This window comes from Puma concolor, chromosome A1 (genome assembly GCF_028749965.1).
Source record: "Puma concolor isolate L17-30 chromosome A1, mPumCon1.1.hap2, whole genome shotgun sequence".
NCBI classification, from domain to species: Eukaryota; Metazoa; Chordata; class Mammalia; order Carnivora; family Felidae; genus Puma; species Puma concolor.
Genome location: NC_141667.1, coordinates 27,373,890 through 27,401,098, shown reverse-complemented (window position 1 = coordinate 27,401,098; position 27,209 = coordinate 27,373,890). Strand labels below are relative to the sequence as shown.

Sequence of the window (27,209 nt, the reverse complement as noted above, 5' to 3'; positions counted from 1 at the left end):
TGATGGACATTCTGTAGTGTTTGTTACTACAGCACTGTGTTTTGTAATATAAAGTCACGACAGTGATGTCAACCTTCTATTGCCTTTTAGCTTCTGTTCCAGGTGACTAACCCTGGCATCAAATATGAGTATACAATCCGGAAAGATGGCCTTGACAATGACGTGGAAAAACTGGTGTACTTCTGGCAGTATGGCCACTGGACAGAGTGCAGCGTAACATGTGGGACAGGTGAGAGACAGCTGCTGTGTCTCTGCATCCGTGTCAGCTTCACATTGGGCCACAGAGGCAGTCTGAGCCAGTGGTTCATACTCTGTGCCTCTAGGTCTGCAGGGTTCCACAAACATGGCCCGGGGCCTCTCTGAGAGTGAATATGCTGGTCATGGTCTAAAGAGAGAGGCAGTTTTTCTTGAATCAGCTTTATATACTGTTGTTCATGAAAGAGTTTGTTTGAAAAAAAGGTTACATGTCTTATTTTGTTGTGTTTTCAGAATTATTGAGATAAAAGTGACACATCATAACATTGTGTAAGTTTAAATTGTACCGGATGATTTGATACACGTACATATTGTGAAACGTTTACCACAATAAGGTCAGTCAACATATCCATCACTCCACAAAGTTACCTTTTTGTGTATGTGGTGAGAACATTTAATATCTGCTCTTTTGGCAACTTTCAGGCATACAATACAGTATTACATGTGTTTTGCTTTTTTAATGTTTATTTATTGATATTTGAGAGAGAGAATGAGTGCGTGCACAAGCTGGAGAGGGTCAGAGAGAGAGGGAGAGGGAGAGAATCCCAAGCAGGCTCCACACTGTTAGCTCAGAGCCCGATGCGGGGCTCCATCCCACGAACCGTGAGATCATGACCTGAGCCGAAATCAAGAGTTGGGTGCCCCAGTATTACATGTGTTTTAAAAAGCAAAACAGAAAGGCTTAAAAGCCTGGTTGAGGACCTGAAGTTCACAAAAGTCAAACACCCTGCGGGGCACCTGGGTGGCTCAGTCAGTTAAGGGTTCTAGTCTTGATTTTGGCTCAGGTCATGATCTCATGACTTATGAGATCAAGCCCCAAATCGGGCACCACACTGAGCATGGAGCCTGCTTGGGATTCTCTCTCTCCCTCTCTCTCTGCCCCGCCCCCACTGTACTCTCTCTCTCTCAAAATAAATAAATGAACATTTAAACAACAACAACAGCAACAAAAGTCGAACACCCGGCTCAGAAGCATACTGTAAATGATGGGCAAATCCAGACCATAATAGGCTCTCCTGATTCCAACCTAGTGTTCTTTTTTCTGTCTCCAATTTACCACGTTTTCATATCTACTAGGAGAGTAGTTTCCTCTCATAAAATTGAGCATTGGAGAGATTCCTTGCTGTCAAGTGTATCAGGATGGAATAAGTTCTGCTACCATAAGAAATCAAAATCTCAGGACTTCAACACAGAGAAGGTTTATTTCTAACCCATTGTAAGTCTGATGCAGATTGGGTGGCCCAGCTTCATCTTGCAACTAAGACATCTGACATGTGTGGCTTCCAGCATGCCCCACAGCAAACAGAAATGGAAGAGGCAGACTGGCTCTTGTTAAGGGCCACGGCCTGGTGGTGACACAGATCATTTCTGCTCACCTTTCATTTCATCGGTTGGCCTTAGTCCTCTGAGTACAAGCTGGAAACTGTAAACAAGTGCACGGACATTTGTAGGGCATCCACTCTCTTGGCTGAAGGCTGGGTGAACTTCTCTAAGGTCTGGGGCGAGGGGGCGGGGAACGGTATGTCAGGTACTTGGGGCTCTTCACTCATTTGGGGGGCTTTAATAGTAGTCCCATATGAGGCCTCTGCCTCCCTTTTTTGGATCATGTCCAAGTCTGTTCTGGAACTTCCTGCCTTTAGCTTGTAACTACTGCCTTTAAAACTAGGGCAGCAATAAGGGGAAGTGCCAAATTCAGCGAGGTAGCCAAGAGAATGGAAGTGAAGGAGTGAATGGCCAGAAGAACACAGTCACCTACTCTGTGGGCCTCTCTCTTATATACTCTGTCTCGTCACCATTCCTTCACTCGCTCCTCCCTGTACCTGTGCCCCCTGCCCCAGGAAGCAGTCCTGGAAAGGGGTCCAGCAATGGACACTGAGTCACGCATTGTCAACCTAATCGACGATTCTTGTATTTCCAACTTCTCTCTTCCCCTCCTTCAGTACAGAAACCAAGGGTTAACTTTTAGAAATCGTAGGGATCGTGTTCATTTCAAAATGTGTGCTGTTTTGAAAATCCTAGTCCTCTGGAAATCCATTAGGTCAAAGCTGTGATTTGTGGCAGCAGCCGTAAGTGGGGTTGGTGTCATACTGCTATCCCCAGTGCTACCCCTGGCATTTCCAGATGTCCTGCCCCACTGCCCAGGGGGCTGGGCTTGCCGAGAAGCAAAAGCAACATAAACAAAAAATAAGTTGGTGAAAAATATTTCCTTGAGGAGCAGTTGTGAGGAAAATGAGGTCATGGGGACTATAGATACAAATACTTTTTCGAGTTCTCATCCCCATTTTTCTCTTCTTTAGGTGAAGTACAGGTTTAAGCTTTAAGCTGAAATCCTTTGTCCCTGGACACCAAGGAGTGAAAACTCAGCCAGTCCAGGCTGGGCAGGGGCCCCTCCACAAAACAGGAGAGCACCCACCCGCCCCTCTTTTCTGTTTCAACATGGGATGAATTCTTTGCATTATTTTTTTTTTATTTTTTTTTTATTATTTATTTATTTATTTAAAAAAAAATTTTTTTTTCAACGTTTATTTATTTTTGGGACAGAGAGAGACAGAGCATGAACGGGGGAGGGGCAGAGAGAGAGGGAGACACAGAATCAGAAACAGGCTCCAGGCTCTGAGCCGTCAGCCCAGAGCCTGACGCGGGGCTCGAACTCACGGACCGCGAGATCGTGATCTGGCTGAAGTCGGACGCTTAACCGACTGCGCCACCCAGGCGCCCCGAATTCTTTGCATTATTACACATGCAATATTTCAGAGCATAGGAATACAAGATAAATGACTGATTTGTGCTGTGTTCGTAAAGATGAGATGCATCCTCTTGGCTAGGAAATGAGATTCCCTTACCAAATGGGCATCAGGCACTTGGTTCTGATACAGTCTGATCCTTCAGCAACACCTCGGCCTGCTTGGGCAAATGTCATTCTGGTTATTAATTTTTTTTTTTCAACATTTATTTATTTTTGGGACAGAGAGAGGCAGAGCATGAACGGGGGAGGGGCAGAGAGAGAGGGAGACACAGAATCGGAAACAGGCTCCAGGCTCTGAGCCATCAGCCCAGAGCCTGACACAGGGCTCGAACTCACGGACCGCGAGATCGTGACCTGGCTGAAGTCGGACGCTTAACCGACTGCGCCACCCAGGCGCCCCATCTGGTTATTAAACCTTAACAGGAACTATGAGGAAGCTGCCAGTGTCCATGTGCTCACCTGAATCTCAGTCACGCTGCCTATTTGAGCAACAGTGAGCTCTTATTCTGGCAGAGAAGAAAGGCAACATATCTACTCTCATGCTGTCAGACACAGAGGGTGACATGCTAATATTCCCGTAGGACACACATTGCTAAATATAAAGATGGAAGACCGCCTGAAACACTGAATCAGTCAACTGTGTATTTTTAGTTGCTTTGAGCTAAAACGTTCTATACTATAAAAGTAGGTGAAAAATATTATTGAAAAATTAGAAATAGAAAAAGTCACCACCCTGACACAATGCATTTTTTACTTTTCTTTTTTGCCTTTCTTTTTTTTTTTTTTTAAGTTTTCTTAACGTTTATTTATTATTGACAGACAGAAAGAGACAGAACATGAGCAGGGGAGGGATGGAGGAGGGGGAGACACAGACTCCGAAGCAGGCTCCAGGCTCTGAGCTGTCAGCACAGAGCCCGAGGTGGGGCTTGAACTCACAAACCACAGGATCATGCATGACCTGAGCCAAAGTTGGACACCCAAGTGACTGAGCCACCCAGGCACCCCTTTTTTGCCTTTCAATATGCTTTTTTCTAGTTATAGATGTATATAGTTGTGTGCATATGGATGTGTTTATGTACGTATACACATGCTTTCACTTAATGCCATTAACATGGGTACCTTTCCAGGTCTTAGTCTTCGTAGCTGTCATTTTTTGGATACATTATGTTTCACTGGCAAGACAAAGCAAAATGTCTTTTAGCCAATTCCTTATTGATCATCATATTCTGATGATTTTGTTAGTGTTAATTTGTAGATGGAATTTCTGGGCTCATAGAGCATAAATATTGGGGCTTCTGGGTGGCTCACTTGGTCGAGCATCCAACTTCGCCTCAGGTCATGATCTCATGGTTCGTGAGTTCGAGCCCCATGTCGGGCTCTGTGCTGACAGCTCAGAGCCTGGAGCCTGCTTTGGATTCTGTGTCTCCCTCTCTCTCTGCCCCTTCCTGACTCACACTCTGTCTCTCTCTCTCTCTCTCTCTCTCTCTCTCAAAAATAAATAAATAAATATTAAAAAAAAAAAGAGCATAAATATTATGGCAATGTTAAGAAACTTATTACCAAATTGATTCCCATAGTAAAAAAGTTTGCAAACGGGTAGTAGCAATCATTTTATTTTATTTTATTTGTTTTGTTTTGTTTTGTTTTGTTTTTATTATTATTGTATTATTTTAGCTTTACACTTTTTCACTGGGAAGCATTATAAATCTCCTAGCAAAATGGAGAATGTAACAGCAAACTCTTGCATGCCAGACACTCAGTTTTCTCAGATTTTACCATTACTCATGCTTATTTCAATCTTCATTTTTTAAAGAAAAGAAATTGCACAAATGCACATGATAAGCACTCCCTGACTCCTCTCCCTTTCCTTTTTCCCCAGAGTTAACCAGGGTCATGTAACCAGTTGTTATTATCATGCATGTTGTTAAATACTCTTATTATACATGTGAATACTCATCCACATTGAAAAACATTGTTTCTCGGGCATTTAAGCTTATAAACAGTGTCATACTCTGTGTATAGTTCTCTATCTTGTTTTACTCAGTATTATGCTTTTGAGATAAGTCCACACTAATGAAAGTAGCTCTTTGTACATTCACCTGAAGGTCTGCATACCGTCCCACTGTGTGACTATACAATTATTTCTACATTACACTATTCTGCAGTCAGTTATAAACATTTTTGTAGTGCCATAATGAACACCTTTCCTTAATGGCACTAAAGCTCAAAATAACCATGTACATTTAAGATATGTCCACATATCCTTGATAAAGCATGAGTATTACAAATAGGGACACACATTCCACTCTGACCCTGATGCGTGACTATAGGCTGATATCTAGATGACAATTCGCTTCTTTGGAAAATCAGAATCAGATACTTCTTTGACCCTTTTAAAATTGCATTCGTCTTGGTACTAATCCATCTGACTTCGTCCACTGGAATTGTCAGGTAGGGTCAACCGAGTGAAGATACTGGTCTCTAACAATATCTGGAAGACTTTTTTAATATTTAGGACCATAAAAATAACAGAAACGTTGAGATGGATTTAAGCATATACTGTGGAACGAGGCTTATATAGTTCATCGTATGCATAAACACATAGTATTTATAAGATAAACGACAAGTGACATATAGTGATACATACACCATTAATTTCAATGGAGGAACTCTGACACATCATTATTAATTTTGCCCTACACGCCCCACAGTATCTGCCCGGCCAGTCTATGTTCATCACCACGCTGATCCACCAGACCAACCAGGCAATAGGGATTTTATGTTATGTTTTGTGTCCTTCTGCTACTGCTGGAGTCAGGAGCACGGAACAATTTTTGCTATTCCTGCACAGAAACAAGCCTTTTGGGAGGATGTTTCCAACCTCTGAGGGTCACCTGACGGTTTCCTACTAGGCTGTGACATTAAGAATTTGCCAAACCACCCAAAGTTTCAATGAAACTTCTAAGCATCTAAGCTTTTCTTTTTTCTGCTCTATAACTGCAGGTACATGTCAGTGTTTCTGGCATCCACCATCTCAGTCTCTATCCACTCACATTGTCCAAGACTTCTCTACAGGTGTTTGTGTCTTTCCAAACAATGACTCGTTCCTTGTGCCACACAAGTTCCTTTTGTAATGTTGCTTCCAGCTGTTGACAGTGTTTTATTTCTAGGACAAAAGAAGAATAAGACAGTCTTGCCAGCTGAGAAAGCCTGAGTGTCTGAAAGGTTACTTATCTTCTTCAAAAGAAAAAAAATACTGTCGATTCATTTAAAAGGATTCACTCACTGTATGACAACTCCTCTGACATTTTTAAATGATGAGATGTGATCACTGACATCTGAGCATGAAAGCCAGCCTGGGAGATTATGCTGGAACGGGGCGTGTGAAGCAGCGTGAGGTGGCAGATGGCAGGCGAACGGGCTCCAGTTTGGGTCCTGCCCGCTGTGTGTCTGTGGGGAAGTCCCTCCATGTGCTAACGTGAGGAGGTGACCAGCTTATCGGTGTACTCGTGGCCTTTCCGATTCAAGAATTCTGTACACCAGTAAGCCCACTCAAGGCCTGGATGCCCTGAGAGTTCAGGGCACCAACCTGTGTGCCCGCTGATGGCTCTGTCCCCTGGAGGGGGTGGGGGGGGAGAAGGTGGGTGGGGTCCCAGTCTTCAGTCTTCTACCCCAGTATTTCACATCCAGCATTGAAGTGTTAGCCCCCTCAAGAGACATGATGACTCCCTTCTCACTCTCCCTCCACCTCTCAATCCGTGACATGCTGGCCACTCCCCTCACTTCTCTTGGCAATGATGTCTTAGCAAAAGCTGTGGTCCCTTTCCTCTGTCAGCCTGTGGGACTTCACTGTGCCTCCGTTTCATCTTTCACATACAAATAATGGTAGTGCTGACCTCACTGGATTGTTGTGAGGTTTGGGTTTCTGTCTACCAAAATAGATAATAAGTAATACATTTTACGTATTATATATTTGTATATGTACATATATGTTTGTTTATTTGTACACACACACATACAGTTCTGAACAGCACCTGAGACAAGGCAAGTGCTACATGTGTTCACTATTATTATTTATCCAAAGCTAAACCCAGCCTACAGGTGTTCTTGGTCTGCCTACAGAATGTGCCACCCCCCGTGTGCTTTTTCTTACTCACATTACCGACCTGGTCTCCGAAGGCAGCAGTATTATTAGTCCCTGTTCTCAAAGCCTCTACTTTAGAAACATGACCCCTCAAACTTTACAACATTCTTTTGGATTTTATTCCTGTCTTTCAGAGTTTACTAATAATATAAACATCCTTACCCGCTTTGTTCCTTTATTAAGCTAATAGCAATTGTGTTATAATACCTGGTGACAATATCTGCTTTCGTTATTTGAGTCTCACTTTTTTTTATTTGGAATATATGTATTGGTCTTGTCTCCCCAGTTACATTATAATCTGTATATGAGATTGTGTGTTAATCTACCTATATTATCTGTAGTCCTTCTCAAGCAAGATCTCTTCCACCCACTGTGAGCTGTAGCATGAGTGAAGTAGAGACTCCGTTCCCTATCCATACTTTGAAAGCCAGACACCTTATGGACAACTTTCCCATCAGTGATAAGCGTGGCCACTTGACATGACCAGGGGCCTCCCTGACACTAGGTATGTGGGCTCGGGATTTAACACGTGTGAACCTTTCTGCCCTGCCCCCAGGTATCCGCCGCCAGACTGCCCGTTGTGTGAAGAAGGGCCACGGGATGGTGAAAGCTACCTTTTGTGACCCAGAAACACAGCCCAACGGGAGACAGAAGAAGTGCTATGAAAAGGACTGTCCACCCAGGTAACCACTGATAAAAGAGCTCTGTGTGTCTGATGTAACAGTAATCTAATGCTCAGTGATAAAGGAGGTTGGGAAGCTTTGTCATTAGAATAAATACAGAAAAACCTTTACAGGTGTCTGTGGCTATGCTGTTGGAGCCTGTGGCAACCTGTGAGTGAGGACATCTTCTCCCCATAGAGCAGTATTTCTTACAAAGATGTGTTCTGTGTTTTTTTATTTGGTAAGACTAAGTCTCAGAGCATTGTTGAAGAGATTGTTCTATGGATCCCCCAAAGTTCTTCAGATAACAGGTGTGGCTTTTCTAAGAGCACTGGACCGGTGCAACAGTAGCCTTCAACTTCAGATCACTGGGCCCACCTGCACTTACGGCTGCCTGGAAGGGTGGCCTTCAGAGCAGGCTCTCTTAATCTCAGCACCGTTGACATTTGGGGCCAGATAACTCTTTGTTGCAGGGCTGTCCTGCACACCCTGTGATGTGTAGTGACACCCCTGGCCTGTACCTGCTTAGATTTTAGTAGCAACCTCCCCCCTTCCTCCAGGTTGTCACGACCAAAAACATCTCCAAACATTGCTAAGTGTCTTGTCAAGGGCAAAAGACCCTTGGTTGAGAAGCAGCATTATAGAGGTATTCATTTCCTGCTCACCATATTGGTTCTAGATATTGGAGTCCCAGAAGGTGGCTGTAATGTAGGGGCTTATGTTAAAGGTGGGGGGTGGGCAGGTCGGGAGCCAAGGAGGAGGAGAATGGAGAGAGGAAGAGAGAGGGGAGGGACAGAGAAGAAAGGAAGTGAAGGAAGAAGGAAAGAATGAATTCTGGAGAGTGTCTTCATTTTCTAGTGACCACAAACAGGGGTATATTTAGGTTGCCAATCTCATCAGGCATTCATTCCAATCCTAAGAAGACACACTAAGTTTAGTCAAACAGGAGGGGACTGGTTGGTATCATAAATCAAATAGGTGACGAACCGAACTCTAAAGAAGAGCTAGAAGAATGTGATAAATGTTGAAGAACTGTGTAAAAAGAAGAGTCTAGGCAAGTCAGTGAAGGCAAGCAATATCTGTCTCTAGTGGGGGCAGACAGGCTGGCCCCAGAGGCCAGAGTCAGCGGATTTATTCTCTGTCCAGCTCTGTGGGCTCTGGTGGAGAAGGAGTGGGCTGTGAGGCCGGGAGCCAGATCCTGCCATGCGGCAACAGGACAGAGGCACTGCCTCACCTCACCTTGGTTACCTCGCCTTGGTCATCTCGCCTTGGTCGCCTCACCTGGCTGCAGCTCTGGCCAGCACTAGGTTTTGTCTGCAGCTGTACTTTCTATAATTTCTTCTCAGGGAAGAGTGAGCCAGAAAAGAAAAGGTCATGTGTGGGGGCTGGTCACTAGCCCACAGCTCTGCAGGGCTCACGGGCTTCCTCACCCCCAGTCCCCCACAAAGTTGATGACCCTGTACCAGTAAATTCCTGTTGCGCTTATTAGACAGCAGCCATGATACATGTGCCTGCATGCCCGGGGTTCTGTCCTTGCTTTTCAAAGCCACTTGCTCTGGTGGGTTAGATATCCTCTTAAAACGATAGATGGTTATTTCCTGGCTCTAATTTTGTCCCTGGGGTTCAGGTTCTCATTTTTATTGTGTTACATAGTCTCCCTCAGCCTTACGATTGCCAATGAATAGTTGTTAAGCTCCTGTTACTTCCCATAAGAGATACTGTGGTGATTATAGCCATGTAAGAGTTACCATTTATTGAGCACTGAGATATTGTGAGACAATAAAGGATATATATTTGGTATCTGATAAAAAAAAATGCCTCTGATAAAATCCAATAGTCATCATGATTTTAAAACTAAAAGCTCTGGGGGCGCCCAGGTGGTTCAGTTGGTTAAGCACCTGACTTTGGCTCAGGTCATGATCTCACAGTTCCTGGGTCCGAGCCCCAAGTTGGATTCTGTGCTGACAGCTCAGAGGCTGGAACCTGTTTCAGATTGTGTGTCTTCTTCTCTCCCTGCCCCTCACCCACTTACACTCTGACACCCTCTCTCAAAAATAAATAAACATTAAAAAAAAATTAAAAACAAACAAACGAACAAAAAAACCCTAACTGGAGGAGTATGGAGAGCTTCCTGGCAGCTGAATACATGGAGGTGCTGGGAGGGTGGTGTGCCCCAAGGGGGATATAGAAGCTCTGCCACCTTTCCCCTGCACCTTGCCCCATGAATCTCTTCCATCTGGCTGTCCCTGAGTTGTATCCTTTTATAATAATCCAGTAATCTAGTAAGCAAAATGTTTTCTTGAGTTCTGTGAGCCACTCTAGCAAAGTATCCAACCCTTGGCTGGGATTGTGGGAACCCTTGGTTCATGGCCAGCTGGTGAGAAGCACAGGTGACAACCTGGACCTGAAGGGAAGGCAATAGGGGCTGTGCTGGGCAGCCCAGCCCCTAACCTGCCCAGTCTGCACCAACCCCAACAGTTAGGGCCAGAATTGCTTGGTATGGAAAACCCACACATTTGTTGAAACAGAAGTAACTTGGGGCACCTGGTGGCTCAGTCAGCTAAGTGACTTCAGCTGAGGTCATGATCTTGCAAATTGGTGCAGCCACTCTGGAAAACAGTGTGGATGTTCCTCAAAAAATTAAAAATAGACCTACCCTATGACCCAGCAATAGCACTGCTAGGTATTTACCCAAGGGATACAGGAGTACTGATGTATAAGGGCACTTGTACCCCAAGGTTTATAGCAGCATTCTCAACAATAGCCAAATTATGGAAAGAGCCTAAATGTCCATCAACTGATGAATGGATAAAGAAACTGTGGTTTATATACACAATGGAGTACTATGTGGCAATGAGAAAGAATGAAATATGGCCCTTTGTAGCAGCATGGATGGAATTGGAGAGTGTGATGCTAAGTGAAATAAGCCATACACAGAAAGACAGATACCATATGTTTTCACTCTTATGTGGATCCTGAGAAACTTAACAGAAACCCATGGGGGAGGGGAAGGAGAAAAAAAAGAGGTTAGAGTGGGAGAGAGCCAAAGCATAAGAGACTCTTAAAAACTGAGAACAAACTGAAGGTTGATGGGGGGTGGGAGGGAGGGGAGGGTGGGTGATGGGTATTGAGGAGGGCACCTTTTGGGATGAGCACTGGGTGTTGTATGGAAACCAATTTGACAATAAACTTCATATATTGAAAAATTCAAAAAAAAAAAAAAAGGCCTTCCACTGTGTTGTTACAGTGAGAATCGCTATTAGAGCCCCAGTCCATAGGACTTTTATGTTGTAACTGGGACAGTAGAGTGACTTATGTAGGGGGACTAAAGAACAGTAGGAGACAGTGCATAATCGGTTCTCCAGTTGTGTGGGAAATGCCAGCAGCATTCTGGTAGGATAAAGATCACTGGCAAAAACAGACCAAATCGGGTTAGGCTGTTGTTAATTCTGTGCTGACTAAACCAGAGAGGTTGTCTTTTCGGGGTAAATAAATGGGTTGGGCTTTTGTCTTGCTGAGTTTTTTGCATTACATTTTTCTTCTGACCAATCCCTCAGAACATCTCAACAGCCTTCTGTCACAGATTGCCTATAAATATAAAAACAGTATTCTATTATACATCTCCTAGGAAGGTGACATTATGGCAGACATCCAAAAAGTGAAAGGGACAACAGAAAACAACTTGACACTGGCTCCTGAGCCCTGGGCCTGGAAGAGTTACACAATGATGGAGAAGGGGAAAAAAAGAGAGTTCCCTACCACTTTCAAAAGCTATTTATAGGAGCGCCTGGCTGGCTCAGTCAGTTAGGCATCCGACTCTTGATTGTGGCTCTGGTGATGATCTCAAGTTTGTGAGTTTGAGCCCCAAATGGGGCTCTGTGCTGACAGTGGGGAGCCTGCTTGGGATTCTCCCTCTCCCTGTCTCTCTGCCCCTCCCCGCTTGTGGTCTCTCTCTCTCTCAAAACATAAACAAACAAACAAACAAACAAACAACTTTTTCTTAAAAAGCTCTTTCTGTGTTTCCATGGGTTCTACCTTCTAGAATCTTGAATAAATCATCCATGATAAGAGGTAGAGAAAGAGCTCACATCCTTGTTTTCCACAGAGAATCCAGAGTATTCATTAACAAACACTTTTAGTTCTTAAAGTGGTCAAGAATAGCTAACAAGTAATACATTATCTTAAGTTTCTTCTTTTTCTACTGCTTTCTGATCAAAGGGACCAGTGAAACTAGTAGTAGGTAGACTGCAGGAGATAGGAAAGAGGAAGGCAATGCCCCCAATCGATCATCTCCTAAATAATTGAAAATTAGTAATTGTTTCAGTACCTGCTTCACATTAGAGTAGAAAAATATTCAATTAGGAACCAGGGAACCTAGATTCTATTGGATTCTTTTACTCGATAGTTGAGTGTCCAGCTCTTGATTTCGACTCAGGTCATGATCTCACAGTTCATGGGATAGAGCCTCACATCCCACAGCACAGAGCCTGCTTTCTGCCCCTCTCTTTCTGCCCCTCTCCTTCTCTCTCTCTCCCTCAAAATAAATAAACTTAAAATAACAACAAATAATAACAAATGATCAAGTTCTTATGTGTTAGGCTGTGTACTATACACTATGTATAAATTGATATTTTGTTTAATCTACAACACTCGTATAAAGTCAGTATTGTTATACTCATTTCATAGATGAGGAAAGTAAGGCTCAAACTTGCTTGAAGTTGTACAACAGGAAACTAGACCTTAGTTTTATTTTTCTTTAATGTTTATTTATTTTTAAGAGCGAGAGAGAGACAGAGGGCAAGTGGAAGAGGGGCAGAGAGAAAGGGAGACACAGAATCCAAAGTAGGCTCCAGGCTCTGAGCTGTCAGCACAGAACCTGATGCAGGGCTTGAACTCACGAACCATGAGATCATGACCTCAGCCAATGTCAGACGCTTAACCCACTGAGTGACCCAGGTGCCCCTAGACCTCAGTTTTCTTGACTGAAAAGAGAGAGGGCATATTGTTTTTCATTCAGAGACATTCTTACTTAGCATCTACTTATGCTGTATGCTCAACTGGACTTGAGGCGTGGTTGCACAAGCCAGCCATGGCCCTGACTACTCTAGGAGGCTGGAGTATCAGCGAGGACCACCCAGCTCTGTAACCTGTGCTTCTGCACATGGTTTCTGTTTCCAGTGGCTGGCTGTACACGTATACTTTTGGTGATCTTCTCTCACATGTCCTTGTGTGTCTGCAGGTGGTGGGCCGGGGAGTGGGAAGCATGCTCAGCAACATGTGGGCCCCACGGAGAGAAGAAGCGAACGGTGCTGTGCGTCCAGACCATGGGCTCTGATGAGCAGGCTCTTCCAGCTAAAGACTGCCAGCACCTGCTGAAGCCCAAGACCCTCATTTCCTGCAACAGAGACATCTTGTGTCCATCGGACTGGACAGTAGGCAACTGGAGTGAGGTAAGCTTCATCCGTTCCCCACCCATTAACCAATCCAAAGCGACCGTAGAGAAAATTGCACAGTCGCCAGTGTCTATCACCTCTGGCCTGTTTCCTGCATTTCCCACTGCCTCGTATCCTATCTTGCTTATTTTTCATTCTTACTGGGTCTTCTCACTTGTCCAGTGATCAGATACCAGTCAGGGATGAGCTGAATCCCACTTACACAGGCTCACAACAGCTAATTATTTTTTAATTTTATTAAGTTTATTCATTTTTGAGAGACAGAGAGACAGAGCATGAGCTGGGGAGGGCCAGAGAGAGAGAGGGAGACACAGAATCCGAAGCAGGCTCCAGGCTCTGAGCTGTCAGCACAGAGCCTGACGTGGGGCTTGAACTCACAAACTGTGAGATCATGACCTGAGCCGAAGTCGGACACTTAACCGACTGAGCCACCCAGGTGCCCCTCACAACAGCTAATTTGTACATTGTCAGGATTTTTGCTATTCTCCTGTCGTCAAACCACTGGTAGCAAATCAGGGCTCTCCCACCCACCCCAGGAGCTGGTTTGTTAAACGCTTACATTTATGTTTCACTGGAACTATTGTAGTTAACTAAAACCGGAGATGTGCTACTCAAATGGTAGAATGATAGGCAGTATACTTGACACTTGAAAAAGCCCCTCACATCATCCGTCTATTCAGCATCGGTCAAGGCCAGACCTGACCAAGAGTTGGCACATCTACTGTTATTAGCCATATAAATTCAAATAAGTATTGTTGCATTTCCCCAAATTAATCTGATCTAATTCTCTGAGTGCAGTTAGAAATCAGTGGGCTAGAAGGTTAAGAAGAACTCCCAAGCTTCATTTGCCTTTAGGTCACGTGGAACCTGGTAGTGTCACAACTCATGCTCCTACAGTCTGTCGTCGAAGTAGAGACTTTTTGTTCTCCAAGGGTCCTGGAGTCTCCAGGGGCCTTGCTCTGCCTCCCTATACATGTTTCCTTTCAATGACCTAAGGAATGACAAAAAATATATGATTTTTTAAACCAACAGTCCAGACTTCAAGGACAGATGAGTTTCCTTGGAAGGCCCATGCTTTCCATAATAATGCCACTGTTGACCAGAATATCATAGGAACTCCTCTTAGGACTCACCTTCAGAGAAACAAAAAATACTGGATTTTGGAGAATGCAGCAAGTACTATCTGTACTTGTAAAGGTACTATGAAATAGTATCTAAAGAAGAATTTGAAAATTTGTATAAGCAAAGGTTCCATCTCTGAAGCTGACCCTTTGAAAGCAAAAAACAATCATTTGAATAGAGCCACTCTGATAACCTTAGTTCCAGAACTTTATTTCATTACTTCATGGTCACAGTTCAGGTTTATTTAGCTTCTAATTCTGTGCAGAATACTGTCTTGGGCATTGAAGTGAAAACAAAAGGAAAATGGCGAGCACAGTCCCTATGTTGTAAGAACTTCCTATCAAATGGGAGAGATAGGACCCAAAAAAGAAAAAAAAGAAGAAAGAAAGAAAGAAAAGAAGAAAGAAATATGAAGGGATCCATGCAAAGAAAACATACCTGCAAACTAATAGAGTACTATTAATGTGTGCACATATCAGCATTAGTCCACAGCCAGCCTGGATTGCTGTAAATTACAGTGTTGTCCAAATAAGGCTGAACGGGTATTGTGACTGGCCCATTAAATCTGTTTACCAGGAATGTTTTGGCTGCATCATCTGAAGCAGTCAATATTTCCTGTCATGTAGAATTTACTAATTGCCAGATCCTTCATGCTTTTTTTAAAGGACTACAATTATATATTTGGCTGAGGAGTTCTTCATATTATGCTCCTATTTGTGGGGAACAAAATGATGTGCCTTAGCTGGGGAACAGGGGACCAAAAAGTTGGCACGACGTGACAAGTACTCATGTCTGTTGTTGCAAATACAGGCCATTGCATAGTGTATTGCCAGCAGACACAGAGTTCAGTCTCTAGCTTCCTCTTGATAGAGTTGAGCAGAAAGGCTGAGACCCTGCCTTCCAGGTAGGGGATGTTGTCATGAGAGGTGCTTTTAGCTAAATCAGCATCAAAATATCCATCCAGTGGGTCTTCTTTTCTTCCCTCGGCTCTCTTACTAATGCCTGCACACTTCAGCCCCGTAATGAGTTTTGCCAGAATATGATGAAATGTCTTTGTCTTTGATGTTCTAACTAAACCCAGATACATTTATAAGAGAAATGATACAGTGCTGTCTTCTTGCTACTGTAGTATTTATGGTCTGGATCTTGTCTTGAGACGGACATAAATTGATGCAGGGCAGTGCTCCAGCACAGTTCATTTGGTCTGAACCGGGCTGTTTGGGTCACCCTGTATGAGTTGGAAGCTAGGAGGTAACTGGGCCAAAGATCTAAGAACTGTGAAGCTCCTGGACTCTGCAGGAGCAGGGTCGTCCTCCCTGGGCTGACTTCCCTTCCCTGTCAAGGCACTTCTGCCAACCCAAGCAATGAGAGAGGGTGGGCTCAGCTGTGTCCCAGCACACTCATCCCTGACCCAGCAGGGATCAGAAGGAGGACCTAGCGACAGCTGGCAGGGGGAAGGGGAGGGGAGCATTCTGCCCCTATGACCAGCCCCTCCCTCTCTAAGCTCATGCCCTGAACACTGACTCCTACCCTGATCTCAGATTTCACCAAGAATCTTATTCTGTTTTTGCCCAACCTACTTTCTGGGCATGCAGGGTAAAGAAAGGGGTCTTGGTTTGTCATAAAGCATCAGAGTTTCTGTGGCCCCCATTTTTATTAGGTCTATCACTTCAGTGACAGGCCTTGTGAGAGAAAGCCAGTCTAGTGGTGATGCACAGTCTCTAGAGCTTGGGGCCCTGGGCTCCAATCCTGGCTCTGCTACTAACTAGAAGTGTGACTTGAATCTCTTTGTGATTACCTTTAGTTTTCTGTAGTGTGTTTTCTCCATCCATGAAATGGGGATAACAGTGGTACTTAGACTCAAGGGAAGTTATGAGGATTAAATGAGTTAATAGTTCCAAACTTCTTTTTTTTTTTAACGTTTATTTATTTTTTTGGGACAGAGAGAGACAGAGCATGAACGGGGGAGGGGCAGAGAGAGAGGGAGACACAGAATCAGAAACAGGCTCCAGGCTCTGAGCCATCAGCCCAGAGCCCGACGCGGGGCTCGAACTCACGGACCGCGAGATCGTGACCTGGCTGAAGTCGGATGCTTAACCGACTGCGCCACCCAGGCGCCCCAATAGTTCCAAACTTCTTACTAGAACAGTGCCTGTAACATAATAGGCATTTCTTAGCAAACAGATGGAAATAATAAGGTCATCTATCATTTGTTAAGTGCTTTTCACACTATAGAGTCTATCTCATTTAACACTTAAGATAACTTCATGAGGTTGATGTTGTTCATTAATTCCCCCCGTTACTCCTGGCAGTTTAGTGGGTTACTAATTTTCCTAGGTTTTCAAGCCCTTGGTGATCCCTAATTATATGGCCCTGAGCTAGTGTTAGAGCACCCTCAGCCTTTTCTCATTTATAAAGAGAGGGTTAATTTAAGGCTTGAAGATAATCCATGTAAGCCCTTTGCATGGTGCCTGACAAATAGTAAGTGTTCACTAAATGGTAACTTCATTCTCAAGCAAGAACACAAGTGTCTGTCTTCTATTCTAGTCTGATTTTGAAAGCCATGGTCAGTCCGTGGCACCCAGATGCCCTGACAATCTGTACCCCCCTGCCTTTTCCTCTAAACCCACGCCCCAAGCTCAGGGCGATTTTATGCATGGAACACTGTAAGCAGAGGGCGTGGGTCAGGGTCTACAAAAATGTTTGAGACCTGAAAGAAAAGGTTATTGTATGCTTTCCATAAAAACAAAGGACAGTGCAAAATCAGAAATCAATATTTAATTACATATTAATGACAGATACTTGTTGGGCTTTTAGCATATGTATTAAACACTTTTATAGGTATTAACACAATACCTCGTAACAGCCTTATTAGCTCCATCGTACAGGTGAAGAAACAGACATAGAGACATAGAGACTTCTCCAAGGTCACACAGCCTTTAAGCAAGGCAACCAGGATTTGAATGAAGGCAGCAGAACTTGTACTGTGAACAGTCTGCCATATGCATCTCAAACGTCTGCAAAATATAACAGTATGACGGTGTTCATAAAAAATGTATTATGTTTGGAAACAATTTCTAGATCAGCTCTTGTCACTTTGCTGGAATCACAGACTATGCATAATGATTGCTGAGAAATCAGGGCACTCTTAAATGAGTTGCCGTCCCCAAATACTTTCAGAGCAAAAGAAGAAAAAGCCTTTCAGATGGTTTTTATTTTTATTTTTTTAAGGTTATTTATTTATTTTGAAAGAGACAAAGACAGTGAGAGTGGGGGAGGGACATAGGGAGAGGGAGAGAATCCCATGACTCTCTTCAAATCACGAAGCTGTGAAATCATGACCTGAGCTGAAACCAAGAGTTGGATACTTAACCGACTGAGCCACCCAGGTGCCCCTGTCAGAGGGTTTTTAGAGAAAAAGACTGTATTTCCCTGGAGATTAGAGATGTTCCTTTAATATATTTGATGGGGTGTGGTGCAGAGCCTCCAAAAGCAGACACGCCCTTTCTGTGCCTGACAAAAAGCACACAAACAAATGAACACAACCATCAATTAACCAGCTGACTGAGGATCTGTTAAGTCAAAGCTGCTCTTGTGGGTCTTGGCGTGTCCGAGTGACCAGGTAGACGAAATGGCGATTTTTCACAAACCAGGTCTCCTGGCTCTTGAGACAGAAGACCCTGCAGCACACACTGGCAAGCAGGTCTCCTGCTGAGCAGGAAGCCAAGAACACTCTTGTGCGAAGACTCACAGAAATGCCCTCAGGGGCGCCTGGGTGGCTCAGTCGGTTAAGCGTCAGACTTCGGCTCAGGTCATGATCTCGCAGTCCATGAGTTCGAGCCCCGCGTCGGGCTCTGTGCTGACAGCGTGGAGCCTGGAGCCTGCTTCGGATTCTGTGTCTCTTCTCCCTCTGCCCCTCCCCCAACTTGTGCTCTGTTTCTCTCTCAAAAACATTAAATTTTTTTTTTTAATGAGCAAAAGACAGAAACAAACATTTCACTGATGAGGACATACAGATATCAAAAAAGCACATGAAAAGATGTCCAACGTTACCTGTTGGGGAGATGAAACTTAATGAGATAGCACTACAAGGAGATATCACTACATATCTATCAAGAATGCTAAAATTAGGGGCACCTGGGTGGCTCAGTCGGTTAGGCATCCGACTTCGGCTCAGGTCATGATCTTGCGGTCCGTGAGTTCGAGCCCCGAGTTGGGCTCTGTGCTGACCGCTCAGAGCCTGGAGCCTGTTTCAGATTCTGTGTTCCCCTCTCTCTCTGACCCTTCTCCATTCATGCTCTGTCTCTCTCTGTCTCAAAAATAAATAAACGTTAAAAAAAAATTTTTTTTTAAAAAGAAATGCCCTCAGACTGAAGGAAGACGGAACAGGGAAGCTAGGAGACGCTTCTGAGGCACTTACCTGTGGTAGTCCCCAGTCGGAGTTAAGGTCCAAGGCACTTCTATGAGGGCTCGACCACCTTCTCTTTTGGCCCGGGATGTCTGTTCGTGCCAACATCTCAGTTCTTCTCAGATGTCAGCAGCCTGTGCTTTGCCAGGTTTCCTGGAGGACACATACAGGAATCCTTGTTTGACACAACTGCTCACGGAAAACTAGTTCGGGACCGTGTTGATTCTCTTCATCACGTCTGATATTTCTTTTCATTGTCTAGGATACTATATGAGTTTGCTAGGACTGCCATGACGAAGTAGCATGTTAAACTTGGTTGTTTAACAACATTTATTGTCTCACAGCTCTGGAGGCCAGAAGTCCAAGGTCTTGGCAGTGTTGGTTCCCTCTAAGGGCTGTGAGGGAGACTCTGTTCCATGCCTTCTAGCTTCTGGTGGCCTCTGGTTTCCTTATAGATGTTAACACCCTGATCTCTGCTTTCAGTGGCGTGGTCCTGATGTATGTGTCTCTACATCAGAATTTCCCTTTTTATAAGGACAGTGGTCATACTGGATTAGGACCCACCTTGTGTCCTCATTTGTACTTGACTGCCTCTGCAAAGGCCCCACCTCCAAATAAGCTCTCTGAGGTGGAGCGGGAGGGGTTAGGCAGGGGTTAGGACTCCAGTATATCTTTTTGAGGGGACACAGTTCAACCCATAACAGCTACCTAAGTGTTTCAGCTTACTTTCAAAGCTGGTTTAAGCATGAGATCCAACCATTCATTTATAAATTCCTGAGACTATACAATTAATGTTTTTATGGCAAAGCATTAGCTGTTTCTCTACTCAGCCCTTTAGCCCTAACTCTGTGATAAGCCCCAACTGTGTTTTTGAATAAACTCTCAGCACTATAGTTCTGAGCCATTTGTGAGCTCCCCTCCTCCACAGTGCCGCTCAGGTGGGTGGCTTGACTCATTTAGCAGCAGACCTTGTTCTCAGTGGGCTCCCCACAGGCCTTAATCTTGAAGTAATGGCAAGTAAGAGCAAGATTGACACCCAGGGAGGACATTAACAGATTGACAAGCTGCTTGCCCGGTACGGAGTTCAAAATTGCAAGGTAAGGGCATAAAATAACCATAGCAGATACTGGTTTTGAGAGTTCCCAAACTACCGGTTGAGATGAGCTCTAAGTGTGGCATTGTGTCCTGTATTTATCTCATCCGAAGGGCTTGACAGCTCCTAAGGAGATAAACACAGTTACAAGATGTACAGGAAGAAGCATGGGGCTGAACACAAAACAGTGCTGCTTGTTCTGGTCTGAGGAGGAGAAAAAGGCAACTTTGTTTTTAGCCCCAATATACTTGGCAGAGAGTTAACACTGTCCTGCTGGGCACAATATGCCCCAGGGCTAAAGAGTGGCATCCATCCATTACTTGGAAGTTTCCGTGTCTACTGAGTAAGGAAAGCAGATGGGGAGGAAAGGGTAGGTGTGCTGGAAAACATATAAACTCCTCCCAGACTCAGGTCTCCATTCATGAAGTTTGAGTTGCCATTTGGGAATGGGGCTAATAGTTGCAGATCATCCGCTTTTTTGAGAGAAGCTAAAAATCTGTAGTTTTAATATGAAATCTGCTAATTAAAAAAATTTTTTTATCCGCTTATTTTTTTTTTTTTTTTGAGAGAGAGGGGGAGAGAGAGAGAGAGAGAGAGAGGGAGGCAGAGTGCGAGTAGGGGAGGGGCAGAGAGAGGAGACACAGAATATGAAGCTGGCTCCAGGCTCTGAGCTGTCAGCATAGAGCCTGACGCGGGACTCGAACCCACAAACTGTGAGATCATGACCTGAGCCGAAGTCGGAGGCTTAACTGACTGAGCCACCCAGGCGCCCCATGAAATCTACTGATTTTTAAATGTTGGCTACTAATTCAGTTTTTGTATTTTGTCTGTTTGCTTGTTTGTTTTAAGATTGAGGAGGCCAAAGAAATAATGTGTGTGGGCCAAATTTAGTCTTTAGGCTGCCACTTTGGAATTTCTGTTCTAGAATACTGTTCACTTTTAAAAGCGCAAAATCTGAAGTGTCTGGGTGGCTCAGTCGGTTAAGTGTCCAACTTTTGATTTCAGCTCAGGTCGTGATCTCACATTCGCAAGTCTGAGTCCCACACAGAGCCTGCTTGGGATTCTCTCTCTGGCTCTCCCCTGCACGCATGCTTGCTCTCTCTTTCTCTCTCAAAGTAAATTAATAAATGTTAAAAAAATGTTTTTTATAATAACAGCTGAAAATCTAATGTATTTTAACTAAACAGCTAGATAGCTATTATTTAGCCCTGTTTTATTCTTTTAGGTTGAGCAAATTTGCACAGTAAAAAAGGTTGCTTAATACTTGTAATTTGTAATTCTTTCTATATGTGTGTATATATGTATATACATATACATATACATATATATTATATATACATATATATTATATACATCTGTTAGCCCTAGGGGATCTCAATCTTAAAAAATCCAGCAATAAACCAGTGGGACGTATGGGTATCCACAGTATCTTCTAGGCATGTGCCTACAACGACTTCACCCAGACAGCTGCTCTCCTCATACTTTCCACAGACAGGTGTGTGTCCCTGTGCTCCAGAAGGATAGTAGAAATCAGAGACCCCCCAAGCCCTTTGCTGTTATCACTATTATTATTTTCAGCATCATTATTATAACAGTGATAATAATAGTTTCCAATTGCCAATTGTCTTCTATATATTGTGCACTGTGTTAAGACTGTTGTCTCATGTAATCCTCACAGCCTCCTTGAAAGGTGAGTATTAATTTCTCTCGATTTCCAGAGGAGAAAGCTAAGGTTTAGTTGCTCTGTCGTGTGTGGGGTTAATTAATAATGGCAGATTGGGGAGTTCACATTGCTTCTTACAGGTTTTATAAGCTCTTTTGCTTCATAGGTCAAGTAGGGGTGGAGGGCACATATCTATATACTTTTGGATTTTTTTTTAATGCTTATAAAGTCGTAAAGTCTAACTTCCCTGTGGACATTATAAGCATTTCAAGTCAAAACAAACAAAAAATGGAATGAAGAGAAAGAAGAGAAATATCTACTCTGACATTTCTTGGAAAGAAATACCCAAAGGGAGAGACACCTGCTGCTTGAGGGCAGGTGGCCTTAGCCAGGGCCCCTTTTGTGACTCAGCTCCCAGAACCTAGCCTACCTGAGGCAGCCGGTGCACAAATGTGTTCAGACATACATAAAGGGTATTTGATTGGACTGATAATTTTTCCAAAGAGGAGATTTGAAAACTCAGGAGGTTCGGATTAGAACGTAACAAGCAGAGAGCAAGTCAGGAGGATGAACTGGACGGAGCATAAAATATTTTTGCACACGAGAAGGCAGAAACATTACAGCAAACTAGGAAAAGAACTACCTGCAGCCTGCCCTTTGCAGTCTCCAAAGTGAGATAACCCCCAACCTGCAGTTGAACACACTGTCGGCTGCACTGTCTCCAGTGCTTATAAGTGTCTCCTGCTTTTCAAAGGAGCTGATTTCACAGAACTGTCAAACATCAGTGAGTGATTATGCTTGACTGTGACAAAATAATGGGGGAGTTTTATACATCAACATTATTTTCGTACACAGAAGGAATTGAAAATAGGATTTGAGAAGGCAAAAAACTTAAGCTAAAAAATGCATAAGCTCACAGAAGAATTTTCCCATTCCTGATTTTTTCCAGGTAAAATTGTCACTTAATAAGTGTATATTGGGGCACCTGGGTGGCTTGGTCAATAAAGCATCTGACTCTTGGTTTGGCTCAGGTCACGACCTTGTGGTTCATGAGTTGGAGCCCCACATCAGGCTCTGTGCTGATGGTGCAGAGACTGCTTGGGATTCTCTCTCTCTCTCTCTCTCTCTCTCTCTCTCTCTGTCTCCCCCCGCCCCAAAAATAAATGAATAAATAAATAAATAAATAAATAAATAAACTTTAAAAGAACAAAAAAAATGTGTATTAAGTGATCACTGTGTCCCACGAACTATCCTGGAGTTGAGTTATGAATAAAAACTGCCTTTGGGTAACTTTTCAGAAATCAAGCATCTGTAGTCAAGTCAATAAGTGAAGTCAGTTGATGGCTACCTGTCCAGTGTGTTGCACTAGATTTCTTGGAGGATGCAAAATAAATCTGATTCTTACTCTGCCACTGACTTGCAGCCTTTCGAGCAGGTCGCTGAGTCTCAGGTTCCTCTCTTGTGGAAGGTGGAATCATAATTCCTGCCTTGTAAATCTCACAGTGCTGTCACGAGTATCGCACAAAACAATGGCTGTGAACATTTGGAAACCTGCCAGTCATTATGTGAACCCCATCCTCAAAAAAACCTGCTTTGAGGTTGGCAATGTAAGACAGACAGATGTGAAACAGCCAGTGAATACCCCTGGATGGTTCACATTCAGGGGCCATATATTTGGTAGCTGACTTTAAATTAGAAAGAAAAGGCTAAAAATGGAGCTGTCTGGTAAAAGTATAGATTTTTCAAAACATCTAGAAATTTAGTGTTATGTAGCAACTACATGTGGTTTGCAGCTGCTGGGACTGAGGAAATAAATATTCTTTACCATGAATCCTGTGGAAAGACTACCCTGTTAGGAATCTCCCAAAGGCACTCTGCCTGTGCTTTGGCATGAGCTACAGAATGTGGGGGGAACATTGGAGAAGGGCACTTGCCATGGTCCCTCACACCAACACCATGCTACAGGACTCACTCTTTGGAAAGGGTATCTCTCTCTACCTTTGATTAACTACCCACCTTTAAATTTCAGAATACGTCCTAGATCTGTGTACATGTGTGAGTATGATAGTTGTCTAGCTTTTAATCTGATTCTACCTGACATAGGCAAGTGGAAATGGAGCCTGTGGTGCCCGGGTGAGGTAATGTTAGTTATACCTGCCATTTTCTAAACATTAAGGGGAAGGTTCATTATAAGTAACTTAATAAATTCCAGAAAATATGTAAACATTTTACATTAATTTAACAGCACTGCAACCCTAGGAAAGATTATATTAGTATCTCTTAAAAAGAATAGGTGACTTGTATAAATCATTGCACTGTTTGTGAATTCAGTGCCCCATGTTCAAAGCCCAGGGAGACTTCCATTTTACTAGGTCATGGTTTGTATTTTCAGTTTGCGAAGGGTAATGATTGGTCCTGAGCCCCATCTGGTCTCCAGGAGATACATATTTCCATGGAAAACTAGAGGAGCACAGAAATCAAATGTAAAGATAGAAGAAAACAAGTTTAAGCTGCACAGTGCAGTTTCCATTGGGCCCGTTCTCACTTGTTGCAGACCTGAGTATGAGAACCAGTGTGTCTATCCCACTAAAGTAACAGCTGTCTCTCTCTCCAGTGTTCTGTTTCCTGTGGTGGTGGAGTGCGGATTCGCAGTGTCACGTGCGCCAAGAACCATGATGAACCTTGTGACGCAACAAGGAAACCCAATAGCCGGGCTCTTTGTGGCCTCCAGCAATGCCCATCTAGCCGAAGAGTTCTGAAGCCCAACAAAGTCACAATTTCCAGTGGGAGAAAGCCACCAACATCTGGGCAGGACCCCTTAAAGCCCATCCCTCCAACAACGTCCAGTCCCAGAACACTGAGCACACCCACAGTGCCCCAGTCTGTGAGTACAAGTGCCCTGGCCATCAGCAGCCCCGGTCCTACCCCAGATCCCAAAGAAGGAGACCTGGATGGGAAATGGTGGCAGAACAGTTCAAACCAAACTGAACTGGGCTCCAATTATGTCATTTCCACTGGAAGTACTTCCCAGCCCATCATCACTTCCTGGCCTTTGAGTGTCCAGCCAAATGAAGAGAATGTTCCCAATTCAGACACTGGTCCTACCTCAGAGGGAGACTTTTTAACCACGACAATGAGTGGTTCTGATTTGCCATCTTCCAGCAGCCCTGTGACTTGGCAGGTGACTCCATTTTATGATACCTTGACCAAAGAGCCAGAAATGGAGATTCACAGTGGCTCAGGGGAAGACAGTGAACAAGCTAAGGACAAAAATGAAAATAACTCCATAACGTGGAGCAAAATCAGAGTACCTGGAAATGATGCTTCAGTGATGCAAAGCACAGAAATGCCCCTTGGACCCCCACCAACACCTTATTTCAGGGGGCCGTCCATGTGGCCACCCTTCAGCACGGTGATGGAAGGACTACTACCCAGCCAAAGGCCTGCTACTCTCAAAAATGGTGCACCTGGAGCTGAGGGGATGTTCACTGAAAAGCCAGCAAACACTCCATTCCCTCTGGGAGGAGACCACCAGCCAGGACCCTCAGAACGTTCCATAAACCATGACCCCCCAGAACTTCCAAGCAACATGAATCTGACGCAGAGTTCCGGACCAGTCCTGACTGAGGAAGATGCAAAAAGTCTGATAGCTGAGGGGTTTTTGCTAAATGCTTCCAATTACAAGCAGGTGTCCACGAGCAGCAGCCCTGCATACTGGGTTGTTGGAAACTGGAGTGAGGTAGGAGTTCCATTTCTTACCCCATGCCTGTGTCTCCATGGAAGTAGTAGGGGTGTTGCGTTCTTGTGTAGATTTCAAATGGACTTGTGTAAAATATAGCCCGATGTGGAAGAAACGTGAAACAGGTCCAGGTGCTCACCTCCCTCCTGTCCTCCCTACCTCCTAAATTGAGGGGAAGAAAATCTCCAGGGAGGGAGGACAAATGTAGTGAGATAAAGCGTATAGTCAGGAGGGCTGGGCGATTCAGCTGTGTGATGGTGGAGAACTCAGTCCATGTTTTGGACTCCGCTCTTTGTCTACAAACAGTAGACACCTTTGTCTACAGGTGTAGATCACCTGTGACATGCCCTCTAGCTACAAACCTCAGCAGCCGGTGCGGAGGGGGGCTGAAGAGGCCAGAGTTTGCATTTCGTTAGAGACAGCTGATCTTGGGATTCTAGTTAAAATCTGTCAGGTAATCCTAATTGGAGTGGAAATTGAAGATAAAATTCCTTAAAAGCATTCTCTAGTTCAGTGTTATCGATGATTTTCTTTTCTTCTTGTTCTGTTTGCATGCTTGCATGAAAAAATCGTTTTGACTCATTAAAAGAATTAGAAAGTGGAGGAAGAAGAAAATAAACACGACGACAGAATGTTGGCCTCTGTTTTCAAGCTTCAGAAATTTGGCTAGATATTTGTTTTTCCATTTCTAGAACTAATTAATATCCTTTGAAACATCAAAATCATTTTCACCCATTTGAATTTTGAATGCACAGTATATGAACTTGTTAAAATAATTTGACAACTCAAAAGAGAACTTTGTGGCAAAATGGTCACATGCTTACATCAGTCAGCATTTTTATGACAATTCATGACTCCTCTCCTAGCTAAAGAGAAATGAAGTATTTGTAGCTAATATAACAACAGTGCATATAATTTATGAAGCATGTTGGTTTCCAAACCACTTTCACATGTAGCCTCTTATTTTCTCCTTTTGGCAGTCCCGAGGAGTAGGTGAAGTCTCATTATGCCAATTTGCAAATAGAGAAATAAAATTTGTAGCAGTCATGTGACTTGTCGAGGGACACAACTGTCAGCTGGATAATGTACCTTCTAACTCCACTCTATCCAGTTTGTAAAATGGGCATTAACTGTGAATTACCTGTAAACTAAATCAACATAAAAGTACATACTGGCTCTGGTGACTGTGGAGGCCAGAAGTCAATTGGTACATTTTGATTATAGTAAATCAAGACACACTTGATTTATCTCAAATGTCATCAGTTGACTTTGACAGAAATAAACTGCCTTATTGAATACATCATAGATTGCCAAGAATTGGCAACCATGGTGAAGCTATTGAGAGCTATTAATTCTAGGCGGTTTGACTGGAGAAAAGGAATTGGTCCAGATGGCAGTTTGTCAGGGCTGCAAAGGATATTAGGAGAACAGAGTTCAACATTTGGCAGAAATTCCCTTTGTGATAGGGTTTGGCGCCTGCTCTCTTTACACATCTTTTGAGACAAAATGTTTAATACAGAGAATTGTCAGAGAGGATCAGGAGTCACAATGAAAACTTTGGTTTTCCCACTATCCTCTGATTTTTTTTTTATTCTGTCCATTTCTGAAGCTTCTTTAGGACGGCCTCTCAATGACTGCAGCTTAGAAACCCCATTGATACCAATCTTCCCCAAGCCCCCTATAAAAACCTTAACGGTTTTACAAGTCAGTGTCACCTTATCATTTCTATCATATCCTGTTTATTTCCTGTTAGTTTAGGGCCAGTGGTTTCCAATCTAATGGTGGGAAGCCTGGGAAAAGATGGGGATGCTTGTGTTTGCTACAGTGATGGGGGAGGGGCTACTACCAGCATTCAACATTGAGAGCCAAAGATGATAAAAGCCCTGCGACATTCAGGGAAGTCTCTTATAAAGAAGAAATGTCC

At 43.7% G+C, this 27,209-nt stretch overlaps 1 protein-coding gene across 1 annotated transcript in view; it reads left to right on the top strand.

Annotated features, from left to right (window-relative positions):
- The window catches only part of ADAMTS12 (ADAM metallopeptidase with thrombospondin type 1 motif 12), a 326,954-nt gene that overhangs the window by 261,240 nt on the left and 38,505 nt on the right, over positions 1-27,209 (top strand). The window contains exons 16-19 of the mRNA XM_025924368.2: positions 91-229; positions 7,702-7,828; positions 13,047-13,257; positions 24,161-25,285. Coding sequence (XP_025780153.1) covers positions 91-229; positions 7,702-7,828; positions 13,047-13,257; positions 24,161-25,285 — 1,602 coding nt within the window. The remainder of the gene's footprint in view (positions 1-90; positions 230-7,701; positions 7,829-13,046; positions 13,258-24,160; positions 25,286-27,209) is intronic.